The sequence below is a fragment of the Drosophila innubila genome (genome assembly GCF_004354385.1).
Source record: "Drosophila innubila isolate TH190305 chromosome 2L unlocalized genomic scaffold, UK_Dinn_1.0 4_B_2L, whole genome shotgun sequence".
NCBI classification, from domain to species: Eukaryota; Metazoa; Arthropoda; class Insecta; order Diptera; family Drosophilidae; genus Drosophila; species Drosophila innubila.
In genome coordinates, this window is record NW_022995372.1 from 24,687,868 (window position 1) to 24,710,244 (window position 22,377).

The 22,377-nt window shown below is 35.6% G+C and overlaps 5 protein-coding genes across 7 annotated transcripts; 2 read left to right on the forward strand and 3 right to left on the reverse strand.

Moving 5' to 3' along the window:
• Nucleotides 1-1,214: 1,214 nt before the first annotated feature.
• On the reverse strand, nt 1,215-5,666 carry LOC117782110 (UPF0430 protein CG31712). 2 transcript variants are annotated; one of them, XM_034619075.1, is made up of 4 exons: nt 5,112-5,646; nt 4,781-5,053; nt 2,003-2,086; nt 1,215-1,939 (listed from the first exon to the last, which is right to left on the reverse strand). In XM_034619075.1, the coding sequence occupies exons 1-4, from the start codon at nt 5,499-5,501 to the stop codon at nt 1,772-1,774; spliced, it is 915 nt and encodes a 304-aa protein (XP_034474966.1). In that variant the 5' UTR covers nt 5,502-5,646; the 3' UTR covers nt 1,215-1,771. The 2 variants fall into 2 exon arrangements, with proteins under 2 accessions (XP_034474966.1, XP_034474965.1); XM_034619074.1 differs by lacking the exons at nt 1,215-1,939; nt 2,003-2,086 and having other exon boundaries at nt 4,394-5,053; nt 5,112-5,666.
• Nucleotides 5,667-5,775: 109 nt separating this feature from the next.
• On the reverse strand, nt 5,776-6,409 carry LOC117782111 (bis(5'-nucleosyl)-tetraphosphatase [asymmetrical]). Its single transcript, XM_034619076.1, has 2 exons — nt 6,214-6,409; nt 5,776-6,159 (listed from the first exon to the last, which is right to left on the reverse strand). The coding sequence occupies exons 1-2, from the start codon at nt 6,384-6,386 to the stop codon at nt 5,907-5,909; spliced, it is 426 nt and encodes a 141-aa protein (XP_034474967.1). The 5' UTR covers nt 6,387-6,409; the 3' UTR covers nt 5,776-5,906.
• A 191-nt stretch (nt 6,410-6,600) lies between these two features.
• On the forward strand, nt 6,601-9,034 carry LOC117794499. Its single transcript, XM_034635127.1, has 2 exons — nt 6,601-8,325; nt 8,830-9,034. The coding sequence occupies exons 1-2, from the start codon at nt 6,709-6,711 to the stop codon at nt 8,938-8,940; spliced, it is 1,728 nt and encodes a 575-aa protein (XP_034491018.1). The 5' UTR covers nt 6,601-6,708; the 3' UTR covers nt 8,941-9,034.
• LOC117794498 (ATP-binding cassette sub-family G member 4) lies at nt 8,956-20,887 on the reverse strand. Of its 2 annotated transcripts, none has more exons than XM_034635125.1 (10): nt 20,719-20,887; nt 13,138-13,526; nt 11,247-11,417; nt 11,045-11,181; nt 10,842-10,987; nt 10,388-10,626; nt 9,914-10,324; nt 9,726-9,826; nt 9,304-9,665; nt 8,956-9,242 (listed from the first exon to the last, which is right to left on the reverse strand). In XM_034635125.1, the coding sequence occupies exons 2-10, from the start codon at nt 13,511-13,513 to the stop codon at nt 9,101-9,103; spliced, it is 2,085 nt and encodes a 694-aa protein (XP_034491016.1). In that variant the 5' UTR covers nt 13,514-13,526; nt 20,719-20,887; the 3' UTR covers nt 8,956-9,100. The 2 variants fall into 2 exon arrangements, with proteins under 2 accessions (XP_034491016.1, XP_034491017.1); XM_034635126.1 differs by having other exon boundaries at nt 9,304-9,662; nt 9,723-9,826.
• Nucleotides 13,876-16,835, forward strand: LOC117794497 (gamma-tubulin complex component 2 homolog). Its single transcript, XM_034635124.1, has one exon. It carries the CDS (start codon nt 14,093-14,095, stop codon nt 16,742-16,744), a length of 2,652 nt encoding a protein of 883 aa, XP_034491015.1. The 5' UTR covers nt 13,876-14,092; the 3' UTR covers nt 16,745-16,835.
• Nucleotides 20,888-22,377: the final 1,490 nt, after the last annotated feature.

Below are 22,377 nucleotides of genomic sequence, written 5' to 3' on the forward strand. Positions count from 1 at the left end.
CTAAAACGACAACAACAGCAAAATGATATAAACAAAACTTAATTAATTAATATTTCAAACGACAAATGCTCGCATTAGTTTTGAGCAAAATGGGCGATTTCGGAAAGAACTTAAACTATGTAATATTTGTTAAAGCGACGAATTTCGATTGAGATTGTTGATGAATGAAGCTGTATATATAACTTTTAAATTTATCATATACATAACTATACAATTTAATTATTTTTCTCCATACAAATTTATACCTATTTAATTTCATAGCTGAAATTATGTCATTTTTGAAATGTTTGCAATTTCTCGTTTTTTTTTTTGGTTCCGTATTATTTCACACATATTTTAATTATTATTATTTATTTATATTTTGTTCTTTTTTATGAATATATTATTTTAAAAATAAACAAGAAAAACAATTGCACATGTGTGCAAAGGTATTTATTTATTCTGGTCTTGTTTTCTATATTTTCTTCTCATTCTTTCTCTCTATGAGTCTTTCTTAATACTTTAATTATATGATATATTAGAATTATATGATATATAAAAGAAAAACTATCAAGTGCAATTATATAAGCTGTAAAACTTTCTGCTTTCTTCAGCTGCTTCGAGATTGGCAGAAATACCTTACAAATCGAAAGACTTGAAACCGAAAATTGTTGGCTGATGTTTGATTGGAAAATTTTATTTGTCGTGCCAGATATTGGAAAAGCATACAAACATATATAATAAAAATTACACAATAATATAAAAATATATATATATTTGCCTACGACGTTAAACAAAAAAAAAATTAAGTAATTTATGTATATAAATATGTCTATATGCTTCATATGTCAGATGTGCAAGCATACCCAAAGAAACATGCTGAAAAAATATTGAAATAACGATCAAATCTTATTAAATGTTATCTATAGCAAAAAAATATATCAAAATAATGAAATGAACTTTTTCAAGGCTATCATAATAAATATAAAAGAAACACTAAGAAATTATACGAACAATTTTGGTTATCAATATTTTTTGTGGGAATTACAATTACGAAGAGCTGTACTTACCGAAGCCAAAAGCTGTAAATCTTTTAAAAACTGCGCTTTAAGGTGATCTTGGATGCTGCTTTGATTCGTAATTACTAAACCAGAAGTTGAAAAGTTCCTGAATAAAATCATTACTAACAAATCAACAACTTGCTTATTTGAAAAATTCAAATAACTTAAATTCCATTTTGTTATGTATTAGAAACTTTTTATTATCTTTTCCAATTGCTTAAAGGGTTTTCTAGCGTTTATCAAAATTTTGATGGGAGTACATTTTTCGCGGTTTCTTGTTGCATTTTTGTTTGCAGATTTTTAAGCTTTTAGTAACAATACGACGCTCTACACATAATCATTTGTCTCGCATATTTATCGTATGAATTATAGAAAAAATGTAAGTGAATTGCTAGCATATTGTACTATTAAGAGCGGGACTCGTATATTGGTATAATCCAAGGAATTGGCAATTTTTTGAATAAACAAAACTATTTGATATACTTATGTAAGCATGTCTGTATATATGTATGTTAAAAAAACATAAGTCGACCTAATGACCACATTGCTTGCATTTAAAACAAATAAACGCGTTTTCAAAAACCAAATAAAATATAATATAATTACAACAAAGAAAAGCATTTAAATGGTTTAAAGCGCAAGCAAAGGGCCTGATTGAAGTAAACAAAAAGGCAAAAATAAGCAGTTAACAAGAAGGTCAAAAGGTAATGGCCGATATGTGTTGAAACAGCTCATAACGCGCCCGGCTTCAGGGAAAACGATAACTTTGGTCTTGAATTATTTTTGCCCAATATGACCTTTTGCTCCTCCTTGACACGCTTTTCCTGCTCTTTGCGCATCCGCTGACGCTCCTCATCCATCAGTCGTTGCTCCTCAATAATGGCTAACCGTTCTTCGGCCTGTCAAACCAAATAAATAATATTATTTAAAATTAACATTAAAATTATGTTCTTTAAATTTACCAATTTTCTTTGCGCATCTTCGATTTTTCGATTATTTTCGGCCAAAATTTCTTCGAGTTCTTCGCGCTTTTGCTTTTCCTCCTCCTATAAAACCCAAATAAAGTTGCGTATTAATAAATCAGATTTAACACTGGATCAAACGCTTAACAATAGTTATAATTATTTTTATATAGAGAAACGGTTTCTTCAACATCGGTGACGCAAACTGTGCGACCTTTTTGGTATTTCTCTTTCTGATGGACTGCTAATGCAGTTAAGATCTAATATTATGTTTGACAATAAGTTACATAGTAGATTTTGGTGGAAAGTAAAAAACATTTAGTAGTGTCTAATAAAAGTGTTTAAATGATAGTTTGTGTTCATTTTTTCTTGTCTTTTTCGAATTTAACTTTTAACAATAAGAGCACACAACATTAACAAATGTACTATAACATTTTTTTTATTATTATATTACTGTTTAAATTTAGTCTTTTCTTTTTGGTTTTTGTTTTGTTTTTTTTTTTTTTGCTACTTACTATTGAAATAGTTCATTTTTCCAGTTTAATGACTAAATCATTTTGTTAATTTTTGGCTTTGCTGCGAATTTGCATTTTGATTTACGTTTATATTCAGCTACAGTTATAGTTGTTTAATCAAAATGGTTTACATTACAAACAAATTAGGATGCGTTTCGATAAAACGATAAATGTGTGTGTGTGTGTTGATATCAACAAACATAAAGTAATAAAAGTAAGTACATAAATAAATTAAATAATTGGCACGACAACAAACAACAAGTACAGTCATACCCATTGACAAATGGTAATCCGGCTTATGAGTTAGGATAACAATCTTAAGACTGATCAGCATTGATGCTCCTATGACGAATGTTTGTTCCTAGAGAGAGATCGTTGGACTTAAAGTCTTTTCTTTTCGTTAACATATCCTTCATATTCATTTGGTTAATACACTTTACACACTTTTGAAGTTCGTTTATCCATTTTGTTGCACACGTTGATTTCGTTTTGTTTAAGGAACTCACTCACCCGTTTTAATCAATAGACCGCTCTATGGGTCTTTATGAGGCTCTTTGTCATGCTGCGTACAGTTGAAACTAATCTAAGCTAGGCTAATCTGAGGCCCGCCCCCAAATGCGACCAAATACTAGACCAACTGTACTGGTTCTAATAATGTTAACTAAATATATGAATCGACTTCGAACTGTACGATATGTGTGTGTGTGTTGAACATCTTGTAAGCTGAGTTGCTCGTCCTTGTGGCCAAATTTTCATCAAAGTTGGGCTTGCGCATTGTGTCCGGCTTAGGTACGGGTGAAATAGGGTCGTAGGGTTTGGGATGGCTATACATATATATATACAATACGTATTCGTAATTTGTGTTCCCTTGCAAGCACACACACCCACACCCACACACACGCAGTCACACTCATTCGATAAAAGCATTATATCGCGCATTATTATGTAACAACAACAACAACAACGATTTACAGAAACCAATCAAAATTATATATGTATCATTAAACAATCAAAAGATGAGGCTAAAAGTAATGCAATATAGATTTATGCGCTGCAAGACACATTTTTGAATTTTTTTTGGTTGGTAGAAAAAATAAATAATAATTACAAAATTATTTGGCAAGAAGATAGAAGCGAAATGTGCAGCGACGTGCCCAAAGGATCAGTGTGTTTGTGTATGGCTGTGTGTATATGTGTGTCATTGTTGTTGTACTTGTTCCGCGAGGATGAGCTTGAGGTCTACGGATTAGCAATGACATGACATGAGAGAGGATGTTAATGTTCAGCAAAACACTGGAGTCAGTTGGGTTCTTGATAGCAATTCCATTGAAAACGAAAAAATATTTGGAAGCCCAAAAAAATTCTCAAACTATCGTTACATTCACAATAATAAAAATAATAACAAAATAAAATGAATAATACAAACTGGACAGGACAGAGCATAAGATTAGACCTTACAAATGGTCGACATACATAAAACTAACATGAATGAATTTATCGTTAAAAATTAAATGTCAAGTCTTTCATTGAAGTTATTTAAAAAATAATTCAGTAATTCTATTTTAAGAGTTTATTTTAAAATAAAAAAGGACTTTATGAGTCGCTAACTTGGGTTCAAACACAATTAAATTAAAGATAATTTAATAGGAATATAGATCTTCTGTAATTTTTTTTTAGTTTTGGCAAAATGAGAAAGGATTTCAAAACAAAACCGGATAGATATTTAAAATTAAATTACTAAGGACTTCTTCTTAAATATCCAACAGGTTTCTTGGAATGCTTTTTAAAAAATATAAAGACCTAATTGTTTTTAAATTACTAAGCACTTTTTTTTAATATTCAATATGTTCCCTGGAATGTAACGCTTTTTAAATAATCAGATAATCCCTTAATGGAGATTTAGTTATCAAAAACATGACTGAATGGATTTCTTGTATGTTTGTAATGATGGTTAGTAATGTTATTACACACTCACACATACACCCATCCATACACACATCCATACATAGATAAGAGGCACACTGAGCCATTTAGCTGGTGAAGTTGTTAAATTGGTAACGTCGCTACACAATTTCGGGTAACATATATTTTCAAGACGACTGTTTGCAACTGCTGTTGGTTTTGTATTTGTTTTAGGTTTTAGGTTTTGTATGTGTGTTTCGTGTGTTTTGGTAGAAGTCGAAGACTGTTTATTGTGCGTGTGATAGTTTTTGGTATTGTGGTAGCAGCAGTCGTCCAGCGAAATCTGAATACGAGCACCTACCTCGCGACGGCGTTCTTCTTCTCGTATCTGCTCGCGCCGCTTCTCTAACTCCAGCATCATATCACGTTCCATTTCAGCTTTGGCAGTATCGACGCGTCTGTTCACCTCCTGTTCAATTTCGTCGCGCCGTTTCTCGAGCTCCTCCTCGACACGTTTCTTAACAAGCATTTCAATCCGTTTGGCTGCTTGCTCCTCAATGGTTTTCTGCTCAGCTTCCTTTTGGCGACGCTGCCGTTCCATTTCGGCCAGTCGCTCCACCTGCAGTAAATTTTGCTAAACAGAGAGATAAAGATGAAGTATAAAGTCACAAATAAAGCTCATTACTACTTACCTCATCCAGTTTCTTAAAGCGGCTACGCTTGTGTCGGCTACGCTGTGTCTCATGATCCGAGTACTGTTGGCTATCACTGCTCGATGAGCTGGAGCGTTTACGTGACTTTGAGTGCGAGTGCCGGTGATAATCGCGCTCTGTGTGTGAGTGTATGTGCGTGTGCCTGTCGCTGCGATGCCTGTCGCGCTCCCGCCGACCGTGTTGGTTAATCTCTGTTGATTTGTCTCTATCCGCTCGACTGCTGCGTGTGCAACTGCTTCGCTCGTGGTCCCGTTCCCGTTCCCTTTCACGTTCCCTGTCCCGATTGTGTGACTTACTCTTGCTGCGTTTCTTGTGTTTGCTTTTATGATGGCGACGTTTCACCGATGGACTGCGAGAACGTGAACCCATTATACAAAAAAATAATACAAGTTGAACGTTTTCTTTTCTCAAAATTTATTGCTGTTTTCACAAAAACAAAATCAATCTACAGATGCCTTAAAAAAAGTGTTGCTTAACGTAAATGTACAGTATTTTCTACACATCGCCTGCAGCACTAAATTTCACTCAAAAATACTAAAAAAAAATATGGCGCGCAATTTAAATTCAACTTAATATGTTCATTAATATGCTGATAAGCCTTATTATTAACTACACCATATCCATACTAAATTAAACTTTCAAATCTTTTATGATCATTATAATTTTATTTTCAAATAGGGGAAAGAAAGTTTTAAGTCTCCACTGGATTACTATCGATAGCGGGACACATAAAGTATAAGATATATTGGCTTAGCTATCGATAGTTCTCCAATTTTATTTGTCCATATCTAGTATCATAGCATGGAACTTATCGATCATCTCCTGGTAGTCCTTGAAACCCGCCAAATCCTTTGCCGCGTCTTTGGCCAACCATTTAAGCTCTGAATGCTCCTCGGATAGAATGACGGGCTGGTTTGGGTTTCGAAGCTCCGCTAGCCAATAAATAACTATCTTGGGTTTTCCTTTGACTTCGTAATTCAGTGTGACTTGCTTGTCCCGGTAGATAATCAAATCCTTTTCGTCATAACTGCAAATAAGATTTGTTATCAACATGCCACCGTTTGATTTCTAATACACTTGCCCGGCTTCCTCCTTTGTTTCGCGCAGGGCAGTGGTAAAATCATCTTCGCCGGGATCCACATGACCTTTAGGTGCGCTCCAGTGGAAGTCGCCATACGAAGCTTTTAACAACAAATATTCAATTTGTCCACACAGGCGACGAAAAAGAAGAAAACCAGCTGCTCTCCTGCCCATGTTGATTGTAAATAATTGTTGGCACTGTTTACAGCACTGTTGCCTTGCCAGCGATAACGATAGCAACTGTGGAGCTAATTTTTTCCTTGGTAGATGCCGGTCCTAAAAACGGAAAACCATAGATTAGATATATATTTAGATATATATAAATTAATTAATTTATCACAAAGCAAAGTCTTGTCCGTGAACAGCATTTCATTATTTAAATAAAGAGCCGAAAGTTTTGTGATTAGCAACACTGGTTTGTTACTTTACATTGGTTGTACCGCGCACGTTGTCTGTGGATGTGAATTATATAAATAAAATCAAAACTGTGAAAGAAATGTACGCTCTACTGCGCCGCCTTGCGAGCGCCTCCATCACTAACGCCTCCAGTCCAAGCCTAGTACGGAGCTATGCTTCATTCACGGTGCAGGATGTGTTGCGCGAAATACCGGAGGAGACTGGCACGCTGCTCAATCGATTCGCCAAGCACATCGCCGTAGAGAGATATAAGTGTGAGGATCACGTGTTGTCGCCCTCAAAGATACGCTACTCCGACTACTTTCCCATAACGGATGAACGTTACTTCCGCCGCACGGTGCAAAAGACTCAAGCCGATCAACTGCCATCCCTGATTATATACGCCTCCAGCTATCGCTCCAATGCAGCGGTTCCAATGTATGCCGCTGCTTTGAATGCTCTGGATGCACAAGCGACAGCACAATTGAATCAGATGGACACAACAACTGTGTTGGAAACACTGTACGCATTTCTGTTTCTCATTCCCAACTGGCTTAGAAGGACGGATTTCTATCATGCAGCGATGCGGCGACTGGCCGGACAGTCCAGTAGTAGTAAGCAACGTTTTCTGCAAGTCTGTTTCTACCTCGGCCTACAGAAGCAATACCAACAGAACGATCTGGAGACGTTCCTGACCACACAGTTGGCCGATCATTTGGCCAGCTGCAGTCCGTTGGATTTGGCCGTGGTTAGCAATGCCTCCTATAAAACGTCTACTGTGGTTACAGGCGCTGTGCGTGATGCTTACGAGGCTGCACTAATTGAAGCCACTTTAAATCTTAAGCTTGACCCGGAGAACTCTTCGGATGCTCTGCTTGTTTGCTATGTCAAGGCCTTACGTCTACAGCGCGTGCAGGATGAACGCATCTGTAATTATCTGCAGGACATTTGCCTGAATCCCGCAGAGCTTTCGCTGCTGCAGCCGCGTGGCTTGGCTCATATCTTTGCCTACTTCTCTGAGATGAAGTGGGATCATCCAGAAACCGTTCAATCGATTGTTGCCCGATTAATGCAATTGAAACCCAGCGAATTACGTGCCAAGGACTTGTCCACATTCCTCTGGTGTTGTGCACAACTTAATTGTACCTTAAATGCCACTCAACTCAAGCAATTGGAGTTGTTTGCTCTGCGGAAACTGGATCACGGTGAATACGATCGCTTCCCCGACCAATTGGTGGACACATGTCTCTCACTCTGCATTCTGGGCCATCATTCCAAGCAGCTCTTTGATGCTGCCGAAGAACTTAAGGCTAATCAGCGCCAGCGTCAGCGTGCCCAGCCCAAAGTGGACAGTCGTCTGATTGTTCTACGCTCTGCAGTTGCCATCGAGCATCCCGAATGGGCGGATATGAAGAAGGAACAGATCTTTAAGGAATTCGCACGTGCACCTGGCTATTTGCTGAAACAACGGGAGGATCTAACAACGTATGCTAACCAGCTTGGCCAGGATGCCCAAGTGGAAGGTGTGGATCTGGTGTGTCCCATTGTGGGCATCAATTTGCCCAGTCTGCGAGTCCAGACGCTTGGCGAGCAGGCAACCGTCTATTTCGTAGAGTTGTTAACTCCAGAGCAGACACTGAAATTCAGTCAAGCAGCGACATCTCTGATACGACTCAAACGACGACTTTTGGAATCGCTGGGACATCGCGTGGTGCTGGTGAGTTAAGCCACAATTTTTAATTTATAAATAAAACGGGATAATTTGAATTCTTATAACAAATAGAAGAGAGATTTCAATGCAAATTATTATAATAAAAATTTAAAATAAGGAAAAAAAAATGTATAACAACTTTTTCAATATACTATTTAAAACTTTAATTCTCAAATCAAATTAAGTTATTTTTTAACTTAAGAAAACAATTCTATGATTAAAAATATATTAGAATTTACTAAAACTATTTATTTAAAATGAATTTTAATTATTTCATCATTTATTTATTATTATTTATTTATTTATTTATTTATTTATTTATTTATTTATTTATTTATTTATTTATTTATTTATTTATTTATTTATTTATTTATTTATTTATTATTTAGATTTAATTATAAAAATAAATTTTGTATTTTTATTCATAAAAATCAACAAATAATTGTTGTTTTATAATTCATATTTTAGACATAATCGATCCCTGATACAAATAACTTTCTACATTTGCAGCTGCACTCTGGAGCGATGGCAACCAATGCACAGGCGCTGCAGCAACTTTTGGAGCAAACAACTGCAGCTGGGAATGAGGAGACGCCGCAAGTGCAAGGCTTGAAAAATTGAAACGTGTGATATATAGTATGCATATAGAATCTACGTCCCGTAGCTTTAATAACCAAGTTTGTAACGTAATTAATTTAATAAAAATAACACTAAATATAATGTTCAACAATTTATACATAATACAGAGGGCAAGTTGTTATCGTTATGGAGGTCAACGCGCTCATCTGACCGACTTGATCTTAGCCTTGAGCACAATATAGGCGCCAAATCGGAATAAGAAGGTCATTACACACAGTGCAATGATATCATTCCAGAACTGATCACCAGACATAGTAATCTCCTCCAGAAATTTCTTTGGATATCTGCAACGAAATCGGAACTTAATAAATCAACTTATCGACTTTTTGAAAACAACTCAATTACCTGTAATGGCAATAAGGCGCTTCGTTGCATTCCAGGGTACCACGATTCAGCCCATAAATGGCAGCTATAAAGCCCTCTAGACCATATCGTAAATGGGATATATGACTTCCCCATTTCAAATAGCTCGGAAGATCTCGCAGCGTGACACCAAAGCCAGCAAACATCATCATAGGAATGGTAAGCACCGGAGCCAGGAATGTGCCATTGACCACATTGAACCAGGCGCCAATTATAAGGCCAAAACTTTGTCCCACAAACACAACGAGCAAACTGATGGAAAAGAACATCCAGAAGCGCACCCATTCCAGCGGCTGGTAACTCCATAAATATATAATAACCGAGAAAATGAAACTACAAAAAATCTGTAATCAAAGAATTGGGTATTATTAACAAAATTACTGAGGAGCATTCCAGACACTTACCGTTATGGGCAAGTCTATGAGCGTCATGGCAAAGTAAAAGGCCTTCAGGGAATACCAGCGATTAAAGTGTTCCTTTATTAATATCGTCATCTCAATTGGGACTAGAATGAGAGGTGGTGTGTATAAGCATGGTCTTTAAAAAGATATAAATAGATCTGCGATAGTTTTGATCATGGTTTTGTACTTACATGTTAGCACCGTCAGCATCATAGTCGTCATGGAATGATGCATCAATATGGCAAAAAGAAGATTATAATTATCGAGAACCCTTGATCCCTCCTTTCCAGCACGATCGTACATAGCTCCGTAAAGAACAGCCACAGCAATGTTGACAATGATCCGCATATGTGTCATTGTCGTGTCTCGTCGGGTCTTAATGTATCCACGTCGCAGCAGGACGGAGCATTGATTGGTAAAACTGGTGTTCTCCAGGGAAACGTTCTTGGTGCGCCTGGGAATGGGATGTTTCCTCATCAGGGCCTCGGCACGGAGTACAGCTCCCGGATTATTGAACCAGGTCAGACAGCTGCCATTCTCATTGGCGCTCTTGAGCGTATCGATCTTGTCAAAGCCATACTCGCCACATGCCAACTCGATAACTACACGTAGAAACAAATACAGATTAATATACTTTCTGGAGTTTGGTTTTAGTATATACTTACTATAATCAGCTGGATTGTGGTACATGGGACAAGGCAGATCCACCGATTGCAGGAATGGCACGAGCTTCTGAGTGCCGCCTTGATAGACGCAGTTGCCGGCGGATAACACATAGACCTGATCGAATATTTGGAACAATTTGGCAGTGGGTTGATGTATGGTGCAAATGATGGTGCGACCCTGCGAGGTCAATCTCTTGAGCAACTCCAAGACCTTGGTGCAGGAACTGCTGTCCAAGCCGCTGTGAACAAAAAGAAGATGATTAAAAATTTGTTCAGGGACTATTAAATATATTTTATTATAATATCCATTTAGTTTTTAATTTAAATTCATGAATAGTTTACTTTAATTGTTAATTTTAATCATACTTTCTATTTTAAATTTTAGTTGCTCTTAGTTGACGTTAAATTTAAAAATTAAAAAAACAAAAATCTTTTGAAAAAATTGAGTACTCACGTCGTCGGCTCGTCCAGGAACATCACAGTGGGATTATTAATCAATTCCAAGGCAATGGATAGCCTTTTCTTCTGACCTCCAGACAGACGCATTGTCAGCGTCTGATCGTGATCGTAAAGACCCAGCAGCAATAAAATATCTTCAATCTATTAACGAAATATTAATTAATGATTTCAAATTAATTTTGCTCAATGTGATCTCACCCTGCTCTCCTTCTCCTCATAGCTAACATCGTTACCCAATTTAAGGTCGGCGGCAATATGCATATTTTCGCTTACGGTCAGCAAAGGCTGCAGGCGATCATCCTGTGTGATATAGCAGGAGAGGCGACGGAATGAGGCTAAAGAGGAAAAAGTATATATTTTTATTCAGGGAAGTCCCCGTTAATTCATTCGCTTTACTTACGCAAATCTCGTCGTCGTCCATTGAGCAGAATGGAGCCCATCACCCCAGTGGTTTTAAAGCCAGATAAAGCATCAAGTAAAGTGGATTTACCTGCTCCAGATGGACCCATTATGGCAATTAGCTGGCTACCCGGAAACTTACCACACACATTATGCAAAATTTCCTTCTCGCCTGACGATACACAATTGAAATGCATTCATTAATAACATGTATAATTAACAATAGATTATTGAATCAACATTGATGATCTTTTAATTGTTGATATGATCGAGTACATTAATTAAACAATTAACTTACTTAAATTACAAGTTGCAAATGCCATTCAACAAACTTTGTAAACGATATTAATCTAGTTAAAGACTTAACAATGCTGCAAATAATGACAATATAATGACTTGCAAGTCATCACATCTATACTACACATCACTTGTTAGACAATATTCAAATAATAATATATATTTAAAGAAAAACTTCTGCTGCAAGATATTGAGTCAAAACATTGTTAATATACATCAATTTAATGCAGATCATAGTTCCCATTGATTATATAAGTTAGTATGTACATATTAGCTACACAAGTATTCTTAAAAAACTGTTCATTGCTTAATACAAATAATGGTATTATTTTGAACCCAATCAATCCCAAAACCCTCACTTAGGTGCTAATAGGAAAGTATCTCAAAAAAGCGAAATCTTCTTTGTCATTAACCTTAAACATTTTACAAAAAATAAATTCGTAATGACAAAAAACAACAACTTTTACCTACACCTGGTGCTTGGGCAATGCATCATAAACATAATGTCGATATCAAGGTTTACAAATACTCGTACATACATTTGTATCTTGAACTTTGCACGAACAAGCTTTGTCTAACTTATTGCCAAATAAAGAATAAGCACGTTAACAAAAGTAATGAAAATATTTAGTAGCACAACGACAGTTAGATACTCTCTTGAAAGTACAAAAAATATATAAGGGGTATTTTATGACTTAGGAGTTCTAATGTATCAATTTTCATATGATAGTAAAAATGTTGTATGATTTAAAGTAAATAATTTTTTACCTACTTACTTTCGAAAAATTAAAAAAAATTTAAAAATTACATGTCTTATTTAAAATATTATTTTTTTATAAATTGTTGTATATAAACATTTAACGATTAGGTTTTAAGATCTAGTATATCGTATACGTCTGCCAGAATAAGCTAATAATGGAACCTGAATAAGAAGTTTGGGTAATTTATACGAAAAATTAAATTGATTAGAATCTAAAGAAATCTAAGATTTTGCTTTACGATCTGTTATACCTAAAATTTTAAGATTTGAAATACTGAATACTCTCTAGAGCCTTTACATAAACTAATAAAAGTAAGTTTTGTTTTTAGAGATAACTAAATTTATTGTTTAAATAAAATAGCTATACAATTTTCAACAGCTATTTGTATAAGGTATAAGAACTCACAAGCTTTATAAGCTAGCAATCATGCTCTGCTTCGTAAGACGTGTATAAAAATAACTAATTGATCGGCAGGCAGGGGCAAGGGCGCCTTATCTAATCAACGGGAAACAAAGAGCTGTTAAAGAAATAGCTAACAAGCTAACAGGTAGTTACTCGCAAGGGTCGAATGTTTGATGTTACCACATCTAGAATTACAAAAATTCAAGACCAAAGCGAATGGTCATTATCTAGGGTATAGAACTCTGGCTATATTCGCACTAGTACTCGTGCTCTTCAAAAAGGTAGCCGCTACTTTTGTTGGCCATAAAATCGAACGCTTTGTTATATTCGTATTTTGGCAATCTTATCGGAGACATGTTTGAACTTATATTACCTGGCCATATCTAAGCAACCTGCTGTTGTTCTCCTATCATAAATGCCTCATACACTCACCTCGATTGAAGCCCAATTTGACCGTGAGGGAGAGATCCTTGAACTCAATGTCCACGGGATCACGACCTGGCAGATTGGACAATGCGTCCATATCAAAATGCACCTCCTCTTCGCCCTCCGCCACGGGTTCCAATGGCGTCTGCTTTACGGTAACAAGCTGACTGGTAGCGGGCGTTGCACTGACAGTGGGCGTGGCATTTGCTACTGTATTCGTTTGTCCATTGCGCCAGCTACTCGCATTCGTCATGGGCACTGTGGTGGCATTGTAGACACCGCGTCCCGCCTTTGAGGTGCCACTATCGCCAATCTCGATGCCCAAGCCAATGCCGGCGGTGCCTTCATTGCTATTGAAGAACTGCTCCCTCGCCGAAAGCATTATTTTCGATCAGCTGGAAAAGAAATAATCAAAAATTCAGTAAATTTAGTAATAATAAAAATTATACTTTTCCTTAATTAAGTAATAAGGTTTTTAATACAAATCTTTTTTAATAATAATTATTACCATCTTCGGGTAAAACCCTAAAAATCATACATTTTTCTTTGTGTTTTGGGTGTGATTCTGCTTAACTTTTTTTTTTAGCATTTTTAATTTATCTTCTCCCTTGTTTCTTCATATTAGTTTTTAAATCGGACTTATTTTTAACAATTAAAACTCTAAAAATAGGCAGAACTAGCTTTTAAATAGCTAATTTGGCAATAGTGAACTCGGTATAACGATACCGTTGAATCCCATTTACGATATAAGTTAACGACATTCGTTTATGTTGGATAAACGTTTTCAAACACTTTTCTTAACACTTTCGATGGGAAATGTGTCAAAATTCGATAATTACCGGCTGCGTTGTCATAGTTCTTAAAAATTCGTAACAAAGATTCAATCCAACACTTTTTATATTTTTGCATTTTGCAAAGAGCATTTTCACGATTCATTGGAAACAACAAGCTTTAGTTAAACATGGCGTCACCGACACCAAGCATTGAAACCCTTACGGACGAAACCATGCAGAATCCAAGGAGCAACATCGGCGACAGCGCCAGCTGCAACAATCTGGAACAAAGCGAATCCATGCACTTATTCCCGTTGCTCTCTTCAAACAGTCGAAAGGAAGATGAAAGTTCAGATCTCTGCACAAAATTTAATGAGCTTCCGCCAGTCAAATCCAAAGTGAGACATGAATTAACCGCGTCACTTGGTGACTTGAGTAAGGTAAAGGAACGGGTCTTGAAGTCCGTCATTGACGATCTTCCGGATAATCCATTGCTCGACACCATTAGCATTACAAGCAGTCGCAGTTTATTCGTAAATACCGGCACCAGAATGAAGTCTGACTTTGGAACTAGAGCTGGATCTAGCGATAGAGCTGGTGATCGAGCTGGAACTAGCGATCGGGCTAACTATAAATTTGGAGCTGACGATAGTGCTGGAACTAGCGACAAGGCTGGTACTAGCGGCAAAGCTGGTACTAGCGAGCAACCTGGTTCTAACGATAGAGCTGAATCTACCGATGAAACTGAACCTAATGCTTACAATGGTCCGAAATATCAGTTCCCTGTTGACACTTATCGGACAAATCAGCTGTGGGACTTTTACCAGGTGGATTTTCGGGAGTTTAAGCTAAGTAGTTTCGAAATGACGCTGGATAAGCAACAAAAGGCATTATTATCAGATCTGATCTACACTTTAAGCGGCGTACGTGGTTTCTTCATAACTCCGCTGCCTCGAAATAATATTGCTAAGGATATCAGCGCTTATGAGACGAAATTTCGCGTACACGAGTGTATAGACAAATCTTTAGCACACATTGCTCACGAGATACTCCCACTGGCCTCCCATTTTGTGGGCATCCAAAAGTTGATGGCGATCACCGGAGGCCGTGGACAGGTGAACAATGCCTTAAATGCGGCACTGATGGACTTAAGCCATGATTTCTATTTGCTGTTGGCACAAGCGGAAGCGGAGCTGGAGCAGGATCGCTTGACATTGCCAAAGTTGCTTTACTATATGCAACCGACCATTTGGATCATGAGAGATATCTGGGCGTCTCTTTCGAAAATACTATTGTGTGATTTGAAGGGTGCTGCTCTTTTGTCGCATTTGTGTGAAAGCCTTAATAATATGGCGGGAAATAAATCAACCCAGGATTCAATGATGGACCTCACGAACAAAGCCGCGCAGCCGTATATGAATATGCTACAGCTGTGGACACAAAAGGGTGTCATTGTGGATAAATTTAAGGAGTTTATGATCATGGACAACGAGTCCAAACACATGGGGCAACTGGCTGATCATTACTTCGATATCTATTGGGAGAAGCGTTACACAATCCGCAGCGAATGTATACCCAGCTTCTTGAAGAACTACTCGGACATGATACTCCGCACCGGAAAGTATCTGAACGTGATAAGGCAGTGTGGTAAGCGTGGAATGCCCACAAAACTGATCGATTTACGCTATAATCCCAGAGATGAACAAGAACATGTCAAAGTCATCAATGATGCCTACGTTTTTTCGGCTCGAATGCTTTTGGATGTGCTCCTTAGCGATAACGATATGATGGGACATCTGCAGTCAGTGAAGCGTTATTTTTTGCTTCATCAGGGCGATTTCATTATGGAATTCATGGATGCCTGCGAGGATGAGTTGACCAAAAATGTGGATCATGTGCAGCCAATGACATTGGAGAATTTGCTTGGCCTCTCGCTGCGATTAACCTCTGCTCGCAACGATAAATATAAGGATAATCTACACTGTGAGCTCCTCACTTACGATCTGGTCACCCAAATGTCCAAGATCATGAAGCCATCAGATGGATGGAAAACTTCTGATCGCTTGGATTTGAACGGACTCGAATGCTTCGCATTTACCTATGAGGCAAAATGGCCCGTTTCCTTGGTGCTTAATCACACGTCTATTAGCAAATATCAAATGCTCTTCCGTCAGCTTTTCTACTGCAAACACGTTGAGCGACAGCTGTGCAATATTTGGAAGGAAAACTCTATGGCAAAGAAGTTACCATCAAATGTCTCTGAGCTTTATCGTTCAGCCTTTACATTGAGACAGCGCATGATGAATGCCATCCAAAATCTGGAGTATTACATGATGACTGAGATCATTGAGCCCTACTGGCATTTGTTTGTCGTGAATTTGAAGAAAGTAGAGAATATTGATAAGCTGCTAAGCCTGCATCAGGACTTTCTCGACGTGTGCCTTAAAAACTGTATGCTGACTGAACAGTCGCATCTTAATCGGGCTATATTCAAGCTATGCAAGATCTGTCTTAAATTCTGTGAATTTATACAGCAGTCGGAAAGTTTCTTTCTCAAACCGGAACTCAAGACAATGGTCCGGGATCAGTCAGACTCTGAGATAGCTGCTCCGGATCAGAAACAATCTAAAGATTCAATGGATCAATCGGATACCTTTGCTAAGCGCGTGAAGAATTTTGATGCGGAATTTACGACCATGCTCATATCATTCCTCAAACAACTCAATGATCTGGCCCAGGCTAATACCGGCGATCGTTTCATATATCTTGTGCGTAGAATCAATTTCAATGGATATTACTCTGAACAAATGGAAAAGTTGCATGACATAAAATATAAATAATCCCCTGTTGTCTACTTTCTGTACTGTTCTTCAGAACAGGGAGAAGAAAGTTAAAAATTTCATTTATCGTCTAATAAATGTGATAAAACGATATAGTTTAAAAGCTTTAAATATTTAAAGGTTGTAGTACTACTATTCGATATATCCTTGTTATATACAACCATTTAAAATAAAAAAATTACTTTTTCTATACTCCTTACATTTAAAACAAATGTTAAGGAAAGTTAATTATTTGTTAAGGTATACACATAAAAAGAAAAATTGCTTCTAAAAAAAAGTCTTGGGTTTTTGCTAAACAACCACAAATATATTTCTATTGCTTGCTTCCTATTTTTAACGAAACTAACTTTTAAACTTAACGTTCTAAACGCCAAATTCGATTTTGATCCCAACTTAAAAACTATAATTTCGAGCACTGATGTAATGCACTTTGGATCATTTATCGGTTGATTCATTTTTAGAATGATGCAACGGGCGTCATGCATCATGGAACTGTACCACTTTTGAAGTTGCAACTGCCACTAGTGCTGTTGATGTGTCCATCTTGGTCAAACGGGTTTCTTTGCATGTCATTTTGCACTTTGCTCGATGGACTCGACCAACATATGTGTCATTGTGACTAAACTGGAAGTCACAAAATTTTGTACACCTGTTAATTATCAAAGCCAAGCCACTGGGCATGTACTTGGAACCAGCCACTTCACTCCCCCACTGTCACCATAGAGTTACGTACTATTAAATATTTTATTTATTTGTTGTGTCAAATACGCAAATTCCGATTGCAGTTGACGTCAAAAATAATACATAACGTAAATATATGTTTGTTGTTTAATTGCAAGGCACACACAAATCAAAGTACAACACACACACACAACACACAACAAATTGCCGTTGAGCTACTGGCTACTGAAAACACAGCAATATAACATATACGGAAGAACTAAATAAGTGCGAGTTCTCTCGAATGTTTATACCCATGGGTAATTATTTATCTATCTATATTTAATTTTGTTAACTGGTTTTCATTGTATTAAGGTTAAGGTTAAAGTTGTAATACATAGCACTTAAAAGTTCTTAAAGCGGTTAGAAATTAGTTACATCTTAATTAGCAATGATCTAGTGTAATTTATCAATATTAGAATGATCTGTTGAAATTAATAGTAACCGTTTTAAAAAATGAATTAAATTAAAGTTCAATTTCCAAGCTATTTTAATTTTAATAATTTTTAAATTACTTCTTTTAATAATATATTTTAACTTATTCTTAATTTTTTTGACAGTTCTATAGACAGTTTGAATTTTTACTAATGTGTAAAGCTCATCATAGTCGTGCATCTACAGCTTGTATTATAATTTCATCTTGATTTTTCGCATTTCGTTGACTTTCGTAACATCCATTAGATTCGAAATAACTCTATGAATAAGATGTTTTAGATAGTCCGTCTCTTAAAATATATTATCTTAATAATTTCTTCTATTTTTGCGGTCTTACAGCAATTATAAAATTCTAAAATTCTGGGCTAGTTTGCTTAACATTTCCCCTGATTTTAAATTTCATGAACACATTTTTAAAGATACAGTACAAGTTTTATAAGTCAACCGTACCTGAATTGTATGCTGTTTAGATAATCGTTGAATAGATACACTTGGATATACCTTAAGGTAATTAGCATTAAGGCTTTCATCATCATTAACTACTCTGACTGAAAGTTAAATGCTTAAGTGCATTAATATTAACGGTTTAAACTTTAAAGATTTATAAGTGCACGATGAGTATTTGAGTAAGAGTTTAAATAATCTGCAACAACCTCAATAAAAATGTTGAATATTTATATATACTCGTATAAGTAAATATAGCACGCAATTTACTCCACATTTAATGCAGTTCGTTTCTTTTAATTTTATTGTTTTACAAAATATATAATTAAATAGAAAATATATTCAGTAAGATCAAGGTACAGATGGCAGAAGCAAAACACAATTAAATATTATACGTATAGTATGGATGGGATTGTATAGAATCTTATTGTAGAGCCTGCATTAATCGAAACAACAAAAGCATTGTTTTTACTATATCATATGTAAATATGTAAATGTATGCAGATTTTATAGCAAGTGCAAGCGGCAAGTGCCTTATGACGAAGCATCCGTGCATCTTATCAATTCTTATCTCTATCAGCATCTGAACACTAGGGTGCTATATGGATTGACCCTTACTGACAGAAGGTGTCGGAAAGGGAAATACTTCCACTTACCTATGTACATCTAGAACTATATTCAAAACTAATGAGCATTGCACTTGAAATAATCAATAGAATAGATAGTGTCATTGCCCTCATTCTAGGGCTAAAACATAAAACTACGCCATTTCTCAACGTGTTTGTCATTCAGGATGACTCGTTATCAGCTGAGATTTCAATATTGATTGACAGTTGTCATTTGTTATTTGCTTGCTAAAATTTCGAAAAACAAGACGACTTTACCTTGAGACGTAAGTTAACCAAAATTTAAAATATTTTTAACCTTGACCTATTTGAAGCTGGGTAAAGAAAAGGTATTCAAGACTGTTTGGAGAATTTTTTCAACCTCAGAGGGTACGACTATTTAACAAAAAAATACTGAATATCATAATAGTCGCACTTTCATTGTTCTTATTAGTAATATTAAAATTGACATTCTTGTTCACTTATTTATTATGTTGTAGACTTGTAATTATTATAGAGCCGATGCACATGTAATTATGAGTGTACTATGTATCTGTATCTGATTATAACGTTTGTATGTATTGTATTGTTTACTCGTCTCGGAAGTAAACCGGTTCAGAGATTTACGCTGCAGCTGAAGGAAGCATCCGCAGACAGTCTCAAACCCAAAACTCAGAGATTGAGAACAAGAGAACAGCAGCTGCTCCGATTGGAAGCAAGAGAAAATGAAAGAAAGAAGACAACAAAAGAACGAAACAGAGCAAAACAAATCTGGCTGCGCATAGCTTTTTGTTTAAACAAAAATAAATATGAATTAATAATGTGATAATTTAATAAAGGTGGCGGTAATAAAAATTTAAATCAAACTCATAAATCTAATGCATCCCATTAAATCACATTAACACTTGTAAATGCTGTAAGTAATCGTATATTAAATGTTGAACTACCTTCACACATTGTCATACATTACATAAATTATCGAGCTGCAAATTCAACAGTTTCAGTATTTTATCATTTAAATTTATAATTCAGTAATCCCTACAACCAAATAAAAATCGTTCTATATTTATAAAATCGAATCTCTTTAATAAATCTGGTAGTATTATTATAAGCTGTTAACTTAACACTTTTTCGGTCGAAATTTTTTCATTTTATTTATGCAGCATAGGCAAAAAACTTAGCAATTCTTGAGTCAATACTCATAATATTAATTTATTTTATTTCCTTAAGTTCATTTACTGAATATATTTTTTAAATTTTATTTTAAATATGTGTAGTATTTGCACTTTAATTTTGTTTATTTTTCATATGTACAATATGTATTTGCCGTTGTTTGAATTTTTAAATTTGATATATTGCTTTTTTAGTATTATTATATTCAGTTTCTAATGTTTTTTCGTAAAGATAATTTTTTCCTGCTTATCTTATCCTTAAGTTTTAAAGAGTTTTAGTCTTATGTGTCATTTTTATTTATTATATATTGTTTTGTTTCCTATGTATTTGCATTATGATTTTTATATCTTTAAAATTTGAAATTAGTTACTTTCTTTTTTATATTTATATATAAATGTACTAATTTTTTCCAACATATCACTTCATTGGTTGCTAATTAAAATAACAACCGCATACTCGTAAAGCCGTCGAGCAATTATTTATTTTATTTTTGGAAACTCGTTCACCATATTTGTATACGATAAATAAGATCACACATTGGGAATAAATTTTGTCACACTGAGTTCTAGTTGATTGGACATGCCTGGCTAGCCTTACCCGTTGGTAATTAAAAGGAGAGTTGTCTTTGCAGAATTTCAATTTCGATAAATGTATTATTTATGATTTTTTTGCGCACTCCACAAAACCGCGAAACAACGTCTTCGATGTGACATCGGCGACTGGCGGCCAGCAAACAAATACGAGTAGTCGTAATACTCGCAATCCCAGCTATTGTAGCTCTGGCGATTCCCTCAGAATTCGAATTCCAGTAGAGTCAGCTGCTTGACGAAACAGAGAGAGAGTCAGAGACAGAGACAGAGACCCATACAAAGAGCCGACCGATCGAGCGTCTCAGAGCTCTGTTCAGATCGGGTGTGTGAGTGTGTATCTTTGTGTAAGGGTGTGTGTATCTATGTGTGTATCTGTGAAATGCAAGCTTTATCACAACGTTTACTCGAAGTCCGTTCGGCTTTTGTCGCCATAGCTGGCTCGTTTACTTGCTGTTTGTTAACATTTCTGTGAGTTGTTGTTGTTCACATTGGCTATTAATGTTTAAGCGTCATTATATTGTAGTTTTCCTTCATTGATAAGGTACACACACGCACACACACACTCACACCTTTACCGGTTGTGGTTGATTGAATTTTGGTAGCTCCGTCGATCGCTTTGCTCTTGACAACGCCTCCGACTGGGGTCAGAAGTCCATATCGAATTTCTTTCTTTTAGCTCTCTTGTACGTAATACAACGTTATAAAATTTATTGCTCACTTTTGTTGTATTCCTTGTTAAACAATGGCCCGCTTTATAGCAACTTTACTATTGTTCAAATTTACAATGCTTCAATTCACGTATACATACAAATTCTCGATCTACCTGTTGACGTTCTTTGTGCTCTTTTGATGAATCACAGCTAATTCATTCAATCAGCTGAAAGAAAGAGGCAAGGTAAGACTCTCAGCTGTTTCTACCTAAAATTGGTAACAGTTGCACCAGAATTTAACAGAGAATTACATAACTTTTCGGACTTTAAAAGTACATATAAAGATTCTTGAATTGTCAATAGGCTTAATAATATTATAGATAGCTTATTTTATATAATAAAGCTCATATTAAAAATTTGAAAGAAAAAAAATTTTTAATGTGCAAAGTATTTTGAACTATATCTATTGTATTGTATTGAATAATTTTTCTTGTTTCTTATCGACCTTGCAATATTTTGATTTATGATACAAACTTATGTGTAGTAAGTATAATTGAAGAAATACGAATTTTCTTATCAGATATTGTCAACAGGAAGCTATGAAATCGTTGTCATATCAGTATACTATCTACTAAATTATAGTATGATTTCAATATTATTCAGATAATACCTACAAATTGAAAAGACAAAGTTCATTCAATTATTTACTCGTGTTTACAGCAATAAGCTGAAAACCCAATAAAAAAAATACATATACTTTTAATAGTATTTAAAATTTAATTAGAATGTAAGTAAAAACATCATTTGGCTTATATTTATATTCTTTCATTGAGTAATTTCACTATACCCCACATTTATGTGAGTCATATCAAATTTTCGATGTTGCTATGGAACATTTAAAAACAAATGTTGCTTACTTATACATATTAAGTTATTATCGTAACAGTTTATGAGTCGAGTCGTACTACAACATATATGTATTATATCATTACTATTGTTGGACTTTAGACTGTGTT